The sequence below is a fragment of the Octodon degus genome, unplaced genomic scaffold (assembly GCF_000260255.1).
Source record: "Octodon degus isolate 3935 unplaced genomic scaffold, OctDeg1.0 scaffold00021, whole genome shotgun sequence".
NCBI lineage: Eukaryota > Metazoa > Chordata > Mammalia > Rodentia > Octodontidae > Octodon > Octodon degus.
In genome coordinates, this window is record NW_004524597.1 from 12,818,041 (window position 1) to 12,829,477 (window position 11,437).

The 11,437-nt window shown below is 43.5% G+C and overlaps 1 protein-coding gene across 4 annotated transcripts in view; it reads right to left on the bottom strand.

Annotated features, from left to right (window-relative positions):
* Dgcr8 (DGCR8, microprocessor complex subunit) overlaps positions 1-11,437 on the bottom strand; it is a 36,725-nt gene that overhangs the window by 13,530 nt on the left and 11,758 nt on the right. For all 4 annotated transcript variants that reach the window (XM_023711542.1, XM_023711544.1, XM_023711543.1 and 1 more), the window contains 6 exons: positions 10,798-10,940; positions 10,357-10,639; positions 8,682-8,879; positions 8,386-8,487; positions 7,475-7,573; positions 5,624-5,706 (listed from right to left, as the gene is read on the bottom strand). In XM_023711542.1, coding sequence (XP_023567310.1) covers positions 5,624-5,706; positions 7,475-7,573; positions 8,386-8,487; positions 8,682-8,879; positions 10,357-10,639; positions 10,798-10,940 — 908 coding nt within the window. The remainder of the gene's footprint in view (positions 1-5,623; positions 5,707-7,474; positions 7,574-8,385; positions 8,488-8,681; positions 8,880-10,356; positions 10,640-10,797; positions 10,941-11,437) is intronic.

Sequence of the window (11,437 nt, forward strand, 5' to 3'; positions counted from 1 at the left end):
TAAATAAAATTAAAAAAAAAAAAAAAAAAAGAAATAATGGAGATTGAGGGGAGAAAAAAAGATATAAATAGCATAATGGCATACATAAATACTACCTTTTCTTTTCTTTTGTTTTTGTTTTTGTGGACCCAGGGATTGATCTCAGGCCCTTGCACTTGCCAGGGAAACGCTTATTCTACTGAGCCATCTCCCCGACCCCCTTAGATTTTTTTGTTTTTGTTTTTACTTTTTCAAAAATTATATTAAGTATAAACTGACTAAATATAATAAGCAAAGGCAGAGATTGACAGACTGGACAAAAACAGTATCTAACTTATATGTTGTCCATAAGAGACACTTCCTCTCTAGTACTGAGGATTGAATCTATCACGAAAAATTTATTCTAAAGGAAAAATTATTACAAATACAAGACTATTTTGTCTTTTTTTGTGTGTTTGTTTTTTTAGACAGGGTCTCACTATGCAGTTCAAGCTGACCTTCAGCTCACTTTATAGCCTAGGCTGGTCTCAAACTCAGCCTCTTGTGTGCTGGGATTATAGGCATGCAAGGACATTCTGACCACTGTGTTCTCTCTTACATGGTAGCCCACCTTCACATTGCAGGGCGTGTTTCTCTCTTATATGGTAGCCCACCTTCACATTGCAGGGCGTGTACTTCTTTTCTTACTTTTATTTGACTCAAATTTGTGCTGGAGAGTCTTTTTCCTACTTTCAGCAAAACCTTGCTACTGTTAAAAACACAACAACAACAACAAAAAGGGGGGGCCCGCCCATTAGCTCAGTTGTTTAAGTACCTGCTTAAATGAAGCAGTCAGTCTCTGGGAGTGGTGGTTCGATTCCCAGATACTCAAGGTAACCCAGACCAGCGCTGGAGGCAATCTGGAGCCGCCAAAAAAAAAAAAACCTTCTGCATTTTTAGGGCTGGTGAGATGGCTCAGTGGTCTAAAGCACCTACTTAGAACAAGCTTAGCAAAGCACAGGGACTGCGGTTCAATCCCCCAGCACCACATGCTAGCCAACCCCACCCCCTGGTGGGCTGAACTGGCCCCCCCATAAAAAAAAATAAAAAAAAAAAAAAAAAAACACAACAAAAAAGCCTGTTGCAGCAACAATTAAAAAACAACAGCCATGGCTCTGCACTACCCAACGGCCATAGGTCTCAACAGGGGCCACAAGGCAACAAAGAACATAAGCAAACCAAGGCAGAGATGCCACCAGCACCATAGGTGTCTCGTTGAGCACACCAAGTTCGTGTGGGACACAATGAGGTGGTGGCTTTGCCCTCTATGAGTGATAGGCCAAAGAGCTGTTCAAGGTCTCTAAGGACAAATGGGCCCTCAAGTGCATCAAGAAAAGGATGGGCAGGGTGTGGTGGCACATGTCTGTAATCGCTCCCTCACTTGGGAGGCTGAAGCTGGAGGATTTCTGTGAATTTGAGACCAGCCTGGGCTACAAAGTCCTGAAGGCCAGCCTGAACTGCATAACGAGACCCTATCTCAAAAGACAAAAAAAAAGGGGGGGGGCTGGGGAGATGGCTCAGTGGAATAAGCACTTCCCTGGTAAGTGCAAGGACCTGAGTTCAATCCCCGGTTCCGCAAAAAAAAAAAAGAAAGAAAAGGATGGGGACACACATTCATGCCAACAGAGATAGTTAAAATAATATGGCATAGATGATTTATAGCTGTAAATAAAATACACAGTTGTTCCTCAGTATCCATTAAGGACTTGTTACAGGACTCCTCTTTATATACTAAAGTCTGTATAAATCTAAGTTCTTTATTATAAGTGGCATAGTAAATTTATATGAGACAGCAACTGAGACTGGGCATGCTGGTGCACACCTGTAATCCCAGCACTTGGGAGGCTGAAAAACAGGAGAATCACTACATGTCCAATCTTTTTGGGGTCACATACTTCTTTAGGGGATCTGTGTATGGTGCTATGGGATCAAACTCAGAGCCATGCTCTATGACTGAGCTATATACTCAGTCTCTCCTATAAACTTTAAATCATCTCTAAGTTACCTGTATCTAATAAAATATATATAGTTTAGGAAATGATGACATGAAACAGTCTGCATGTTTACTACAGAGGCAATTTTTCCCCAAATACTAGATCTATGTATAATTGGTTGAATCCATGGATATAGAACCATAGATATGAAGAGCTAACTCCTAATCTAAAGACACCATAAAAAGAACAATCTAAAACTAAACCCAAGGGTAGCAGAACAAAGGAAATAATGAAGACCAGAATTTAAATGAACAGAGAATTTTGTTAGTTTTTTTTTTCTTTTTTGCATTTAATACAGGGATACAGGGTCTCAGGGTCTCACTATAGAGATAGGACTCAGTGATTCTGTTTTTCCGGCCTCCCAAGCGCTGGTGTTATAGGCACACACTTCCACGCCCAGTCTCAACTGCCATTTCAGTGTGCCCCTGGGGTAGGGCCGAACCCCGGCAGCTGCACTCTGCCTAAGCAGGCACTTTGTTAGTTTTTTTGACAAGGGTCTTACTAAATCAGGCCAGCTTTGAACTTGCCTCACTCCTGTGTCAGCCTCTCAAATGCTGGGATTACAAGAATGTGCCACCACACCTGGCTTGAGAATTTTTTTAAACAGGAAAAAAATTACCAGAACCAGAATTTAGAGCTTTAAGATACTAACATAACTTTATCTATATTGACAAAAAGGAGAGACAGGTCATGACACGGAAGTTATTAAAATCAGTAATAAAAATTGGAACTGAATATGGTGGTACACACCTATAATCCTAGCACTCAGAAGACTGAAGGTAGGAGAACCATCACAAGTTCAAAGCCAACCTGGGCTACATAGTTGAGATCAAGGCCAGCCTAAACTACATGCTAAGACCTTGTTAAAACAAACAAACAAACAAACAAACAACACAAACCAGCAACAAAAAAAGATAGTAAATCACTACTTTACAGAAATAAAAACACGATCATAAGGAAACACTATGAATATGTTAATGAGTGAAACAGCCCAAATCAGTGCCTTTTTCAATGATACAAACAGCCCACTGTGGCATGTGTCCATAGGTTTGCCACAACTGGCCTAGACTGAATGGAAAAATTCCTAGAAAGAAGTAACTATCAGGCCAAGGAGATAGCTTGGTAGAATAAGCGCTTGCCTGGCAAGCGCAAAGTCCTGAGTTCAATCCCCTGTACCGCAAAAAGGAAAAAAAAAAAAAAAAAGTAACTACCAAAACTATCTCAAGGGCTGGTGAGATGGCTCAGTGGTCTGGGGCACCTACTTAGAACAAGCTAAGCCAAGCAAAGCAAAGCACAGGGACCGCGGTTCAATCTCCCAGCAACACATGCCAGCTAACCCCGCCTCCTCGTGGGCTGAGCTGGCCACACACACACAAAATAAAAATAAATAAAATTAAAAAAAGAAAAAAAAAACTATCTCAAGAAGAGAAAAATCGAAACAGACCTATAATGAGTATGATTGACTCAACAGTTAACTTTGATCAAAGAAAAACCTAAATTCAGAAGGTTTCACTAGAATATAGCTCAATGGTAGCACACCTGGTTAGCATGTGCCATATCCTGGATTTAATCCTCAGCCCCCCAAATAAGTTAAAATTAAAAAAATTAAAAACCTTGGCTGGGCATGGTGGAACATGATTATAATCCCAATACTTGGCAGCCTGAGGCAGGAGCACTGCCACATTCGAGGCCAGCCTAGATTATATAATGAGACTTTTTCTCAAAAAATAAAAATAAATAATTTTGGGGCCAGAGAGACAGCTCAGTGGTCTAAGTGCCTACCAAATGCCATGCCAGCCCCAGGCACCAAGCTGGCCACCGAAACTGGACATGGTCGTGCACACCTGTGACCCCAGTGCAGCAGAGGCTGCGACAGGAGTATCACTACAAGTCGGGGCTGCATAGTGAGACCTTGTACCAAACAAATAAATAAGATTTTAAAAATGTATATAGTTTTACTGGGTGAATTCTAGCAAATATTTGAAAAATTATTAATCCTTCACAAAGTATTCCATAAAATGGAGGAAGAGATACTTTCCAATTCATTTGTAAGGCTACTATTAACCTAATACTAGCGCTAGACATTATGAAAAAAGAAAACTATAGGCCAATATCCCTTATAAGCATGGATATAAAAATCTTAAACAAAATACTAGCAAACCAAATTCAGTAACATATAAACATGATTATAAACCATGAGCAGGTGGTATTTATCCCATAATACAAGACTGCACATTCAAAATCAATATAATAATATACTATATTAACAATGTTAAAAAACCTACATGATCATCTCAATACTAGCAGAAAAACCATTAGACAAAATGCAACGCTCATATCTAATAAGAATTTAAGGAAACTTTCTCAATCTGATAAAAAAAAAAATCCACAGCTAAAAACACAGCATGCTAACAATGCTAGCCACAAAGAACCACATATCATGAGATACCATTTATGTATATGAAATGTTCAGAACTAGCAAATACATACTGAGAAAACAGATTAGTTGTTACCAAGGTCTGGGATCTGGGAGGAAATGCATGAAACTCCTAATCAATTTGGGGTTCTTGGAGTGATAAAAATATTTTAAAACTAAGATAGCTACAACCTTTTACACAATTGAAAACACAAAATCGATAGTTATAATTTTTTTTTAATTTCACAGTATTTATTGTAATGCATAGTGTTGTCTTCCAACCAGTTATTCATTACCAGATATATGCATGTAATAGAGTTATAAATTTAAAAGATCAATTTTTTTTTTCTCTGAATGCCTTCAGGGCAGGTTTGGCTGGCTTGAGTTGTGGGGATCTAACACCAGCAACCTGAGCCTGACTGCTTTGTTGAAGCAGCCACTTAAAAGAAATGAGCTAAGGGGCAGGACCCCCTAAAAGATCAAATTTTATAGTAAGTTATCTCAATAAAGCTGTCACCAAAAAGGTAAACCTTCAGTCTGTAAAGCTGCTGCTACAAATAATCACAGAATCTCATATTTTCCATAAAGGGTAACAAATAATTTAAAAGTTTTTAACATACAGAAAGATCTAAATCTTATAGACTCTGCTTAGCAGATCCATTACCAGATCTGTTTGTAGTATACACTCACAGTTGACAAAAATCTCCAAAAAACAAAAAACAAAAAAACTTTTCTTCCTGCTTGTACAAAAGCAACTAAGTATCTTCTTTTATGAAATACATAACCATAGGCAGGTGTGGTGGTATATGCCTCCAAATCCTAGCACTCTGGGAGGCTGAGGCAGAAAGATTCCAAGTTTGGGCCAAGCCTAGGAAACTTAGTGAAACTATCTCAAAAAAAAAAAAAAGAAAAAGAAAAAGAAAGGGCCGGGGAGATGGCTCAGTAGAATAAACACTTGCTTGGCAAATGCAAGGGCCTGAGTTCAATCCCCAGTTCCACAAAAAAAGAGAAAAAAAAAAAAAAAAAAAAAGCCAAAGAAAATAGCATCACTTAGATTAACTACATTCTTACCGCACAGCATGGTACACACAAGCATGGCCAGCAGACAGTCCCAGGTCAGGCCAGGCCAGGCCAATAGGGTAGGGTAGCCACAGAGATGCCCCAGCTCCCAGCAGGGCAAGACCATGACACTCACCTCCAGCTCTTCACTGTCTTTGGGTTTCTCTTCAGAGGTCTGTTTAACAAAGTCCGGAATAAGAATTTCCAGTGTGGCTCGGGCTACAAAAAGAAAAGGCCCAAGGTAAAGGCCTGAGCCCATATTCCTGGAGTTCAGGCTGAAAGAAGAGGCAGACATGCTGCCTGGCTTGTAGTGTGAGCTGTGTGATGGCTCCCATTCCCATGGCTCAGAGCAGTGAGGGCCAGGGAACAGCAGTATTTCAGGAGGAGGAGCAGGAAAGGATGAAAGAGAAAGCACATCCTGAGGAAGGGGAACAGTGAGGCCACCTATGAGAAGCTCTACAAGCTACACTGAGCACATACACTTTCATCCTGAAGTCTTCATAGCAGGTAAGAGAGGAGTTTAGATCAATGATTTAGAGAAATCATTTTGGCAGTGTTCAAAAAAAAAAAAGGCTTGGCAGAATCTGGACCCCACAAGGAAGCCTGAGAACAGGCTGTTCCAGGCTGGCACAGGGGTAGCAGCTATCATAAGCAGGGAGAAGCAAGAGCTAAGGGACACTCTGGAGTAAGCATGTGCAAGGCAGAGCATGGAGAGTGCACTCATGAGAGTGGGGCTGCTACCCACATTCAGGGGTGACTGGGTGAGGACAATTGCCCTTCAGCTGAGGACCCTGTCTGAGTCAGCAGAGCTTCAATGCCAGCAAGACATCCCAGTGAAATGTAAGTAAAAAGGGCATCCCAATACAAATGTCTACAGAGTAGCTGGAGTCTGGGCAGAGGAAACAGATTCCCTGCACAGAGGTAGGTAGGAAAGCAGGCAATTCTACAGAAGGAGCAGCCTGGGCCCTGACCAGGACTCTTCTACCTGCACATCAGGCCCCACTCTACAAGGTATCTATTCAAAAAGTCATTTAGGCATAATCTGTTTCCTGGGTAACTGAGGTGGCTGTGGAGTGTGTGAGCTCAAGATAGCTGAGCAGAGGAAAGGACAGACAAACACAATGTAGAAAAGTTTCCTATCACCCTCAGCATTTTCCACCAAAAGAAAGCAACAAAAAGGGATATTTTGATACCCAGGAACAGAAAACTTTTACTGACCCCAAGACCCAAGGAGACTATGATACAACTGACACAGTTCCTGGTCTGTTTAGGGTAGATCTGCTCTAGAAAACAATGTGCCAATCAAAGAAAACTCAAGAATGGAACTATGGGTGCAAAGGCTTGAGCTGGGTGTATACCCAACACTACCTTGTTATGTGCTCCATTTTTCAACAAAGGCCAAATAACACCAATGCCAAGGCAAAATGGCGTTGGTGAAAGAATGCCAACTAACACTAAGACTGGGCACAGAAGCAAACAGCAAGAACCTGGTCCAAAAGCACTACCAGAAGACACTACCTTTCCCAGAGATGAGCTGTGCTATATAATGAGTCCCTAATACAGAATTTGAATGACTCGGGGAGTCCCATAAATGTCAAAACCACTCGAGGAGAACAGTAACTGCACATCAATCTGCCTCTTCTCTCTTAGCATAGACACATTCTAGTTTTAAAACAAATCTGCCCTACACTGTATCTAGCACCACCCAGTTGACTCTGAGCACACCTGAATTTGTGCACAACTGGGACAAACACAGGAGACACTGGTCCTGCTGGCATTCAGCTGAGAGGGGCCTTCTAAAGTCTCTTCACTCTTCTTTTCCAATAAAATATATAATTTTAAAAATCAAAGTAGATGATTACATACGTAAAATGAATGTGCCCCACCCATACTCCCCCAACCCATGGCCACTGCCCTCCCAAACCAAGGAGCAAGGCAGAGCCGGCGGGCAGCATGTGTCTCTGGGACACCCAAGCAAGCACATTACCAGCTTTATTCTTCGCAAGTTTTTTGCTGCTTGCAGTTCCAGATCCATAAGTCACACCATCAATGGTCACCGAGGCACCAAAAGGCTCACTTGGGTTCTCTTAAAATTAAAATTACTTGTTTTAAAACACACTTGCCAAGACATTAAAAGCGAGTGCATACATAGTCTGCCCACAACAACAGATGCCCCTGCAGAGAGCGAGTCTGTGCTTGTCTGCGAAGACCAGGGACTCCCTGAGGTATGGAGACAGGGCAGGGGACAGTCAGCAGCAAAAGCCATAGCTGGGAAAATTGAGGGATATAGGGGAACAAGAAAGTGAGCCAGAGGGGAAGCAGGAGCTGGAGGCACAGCCATCCAGACAGGGACAGGGTCTTTGAAAAATGGATGCAAGACTCTCAGGAGTGGGGAAGCACAGGATACAGTGAGGCAGAGAAACACCACCCAAAATAATGAGTGACCCCAGTCTTCAGTTCTCAAGGGGAGACAAACTAGCCTTCACAAATGTGTGACAAAGATGCCATGGAAGACAAAGCTGGCAGAAAAGTGTGGGCCACAGCCCTCTCATCTACCTGGGGTCATGCAGAGACCAGGAAAGAACCCAACATACAGCAGGGAGGCCTTTCGCACAAGGTTGTCTTTGACAATGCAGGGTCAGGGGACAGCAAGACAGAGAAGACAGGGCAAGAGAATGTGGGGTAGGGAGGAAACGGGGCAAAAGGGGACAAAACTCCAAGGAGTACGCAAAGCCCTTCACCCTCAGACAAGGATACACCTCTATGAAAATGAACTGCATACTGAAACATGCTTTTCTTTCCCTTTCCTTGCACTTCTATTCCAGTGAGTAGGGCTAACAAGCTCTCACCAGAGTGACATGCATGATTCAGAACTAAAAAGGAAAAGGTCAAACTTACCACATTCAAAGAAATTATAAACAGGGCGGACCTTGAGGACACGCTGCATGTATTCGTGCAGGATGCAGACCTCAGATTTCCCATTGGGATTAATGACAAACTCTGCAACAAGAAGAAATGTCTCAGCAACAACTTGAAGCACTGGCATAAGCTAGCACTGTAGGACCCAGCACTGTTTGTGTTAGGGACTCACCGCCGTGAACTAAGTACAACTTACAAAACAGTATCTTCTCAATGCATCATATTAAAAATAGTAACATAGCCTGCTGATGTTGACATTTACAAGCCCAAATCACCTTTCTTTGTGGGTGCATCTTGTACAGATAAAGTGATGAGTTTCTGGTTGGCTGGAAGAATGGGCCTCTCTGACTCAGCCTGCTTCCGCTTCATCTCACGGTTGAACTGCCGCCGCTCAGCCCAAGTCCTGAATTTTTTCACAGTTACTTGCTCAAAGTCAAAACGCTTCTCTAGGTAGTTCCGAAATTCCTCCAGATCTGTCCATGAGTTAATAAAGAATTAAATTAACTTTCCAATGTAGGAATCACATTTCCTCAGTCCTATATGTAGGATGGGGACAGGCTTGTCAAACAGGTCATCCAGGCCATATGATACCTGTGTTTTCCTTTCCTTGTCTCTTTTACAGAGCAAGGAAAGCAAAGAATCAAGTGCTTTTACTCTCTCTACTCAAATTATACTGGCAAGTACTTGAATTTCTGGTATATTCTTTTATTCTATAACTTTGTTGTTGTTTTAATGTATTTGATACAGGGTCTCACTAAGCAGCTCATGTAGTTACGCAGCTCGTCATCATATAGTGATCCTCCTGTTTCAGCCTCCCAAGTGTTGGGATTACAGGTGTGTGCCACCATGCCTAGTCTCGGGAGCTGGCTCAGCACACCTGGGGGTAGGGCCGGCGTAGCACATGGTACCAGGGATTGAACCCGGGTCCCTCCACTTGCCTAAGCAGGTGCTTAGTCCGTTGAACTATCTTGCCGGCCCTCTTTTATTATATGCAGAGCAAGAATATAAAAAAAGGGCACACAGAAATGAAAAACCTAATTCAAAACCCACATGGTCTTCAGGCTTTTCTCCCCATAGCAAAACAAGTACCCAGGGTTGCAGGTAGAAGACGAACAGCATGCAAGAGGCCCTGGGTTCACTCCCCAGTACTTCAAAAATCAATCAACCAGTCATTCAACCAACCAACCAACCAACCAACCAACCAACCAACCAACCAACCAACCAACCAACCATCTAACTGCCAACAGCAGCTGTCTGTGGTCTCTGTGACTACCTTATTCTCTTCCCTATGGCCCTGCTACCATCTAAGTAGTAAATCCAATGGGACCTGCCTCCCTCAGGACCCCTGTGCTTGTCACCTCTCTTCTCAGGCTCCTCCCCTTCTTCAGCAATACCTCCCCCATCCTCCACATCTCTTCCAGGGCACCTTATACTCTCAGAGTCATCGGATAGGCTAGGCAGCAATATACAGACAAGCATAATTCCCAAGAACAGGAAGCCCTCTTTGAAAGTGATCCAGCAGGTTGGCTAAAAGAAATGTGCCACCTCAGAACAGCGGTAATTCCACAGGGCTGAATCCATGGACTGAAGGATCATCCAGAGCTCATCAGGACAAATCCAATCAATGCCACATGAGCAAGACTTCAGGGAAGTTCATACAAGCTTCCAGAAAGCCAGTTGGCCCTGTCAGCCCTGTTCCATGGCAGCCTCAGTCTGGCAGAACCCAGGCACTGGATCCAGGGGTACTGGACCCAGCAGGAGCTTGCAAGAGCAGGAAGATAGGCTGTCCCAACCATATGGGAGTCAATAAGCATAGCTCCCTCCTCACAGATGCAACCAGGAACTAGGAACAATGGCCTCTGGCAAGAGGAATAAGACTCCAGGATAGGCACCAAATGAAGCTGGGTCCTAGAAGGCAGGAAGGTAAGAAAGCTCCCTTAGAGAACTTACCAACTGACTCATCTTTGCACACCTCAACTTTGGCTTTCACCTGCCCCAGGGCCCCAGGGGCAGCCTCAGTCCCCAGTAGGTCCTTCTCGTCTGGGGGCCCTGAGTCCGCACCCACAGAGTCAGGTTCTTCCAAAGGGAACTCCAGCTCTGCAGATCTGTTCAGGGGCTTGATGGGGGATACTTCCCCACTGGGAGTGAGGTCACTGCTTTGCTCTCGTTCCTCATTGTCCTTCATTTTCTTATAATGCAGACAAGGGATGCTACTCAGAGGAGGATCGTGTTTCTGTGGATAGTGACATTGCAACAGAGGTTACCCGGATGACCCCAAGAGTTTGAAAACCTGAGGCTTGTCACGGGTCTTCATTTGGCTACAGTGCAACATGTGCAGATGGGTTTGTTTTGATCTGAGAACTGACAAGCCTAAACTGACACCTCTCCTACCCGTATGCTTCCTGTTCCTAAGAAGTAGGGCCTGGACCAGGTGACCACTCGAGACTCTCTATGCAGGTACACAGGGACTCCAGAGTTATGGAAGGTCATAATCCATCCATCCGGGAGTGGCTCTGTAGGTGGGCGGCCACGACCTGAACAGAACAAAACATCCTACAATTACTTTAAAAACACTTAAGACCACCACTGTAGCACCTGCTACACATCAAACTGCTGCATGTTTAGTATTTATCTGAGTCTTTCTAGAGAACGTTAAGTCCCTGTTTGTCTTGCTCCCTGATATATGGGGATATCATATAGCACTACATGGGAACTTGGGTAAAATCATCACATGAGGATCCCAGAACAGGGCTGTATAAGACACAAGTCCTCACCCCAGCTCTTGCCTCTGCCTCTGGTAAATACTACAGACATTAGACTTCTTTCCTACCTGTTCAACCATGCCCAGAGGCAACCCAGGGGTGGGGTGAACTTTGTTAAACTGCATGTCAGTCAGACAATGCTCTTGAGGACTAGGTGATACATTATAAAACTTCAGGGCTAGGGGCTGGAGAGATGGCTCAGTGGTCTAAAGCACCTATTTGGAACAAGCTTGGAAAAGCCCAGGGACCGCGGTTCGATCCCCCAGCAC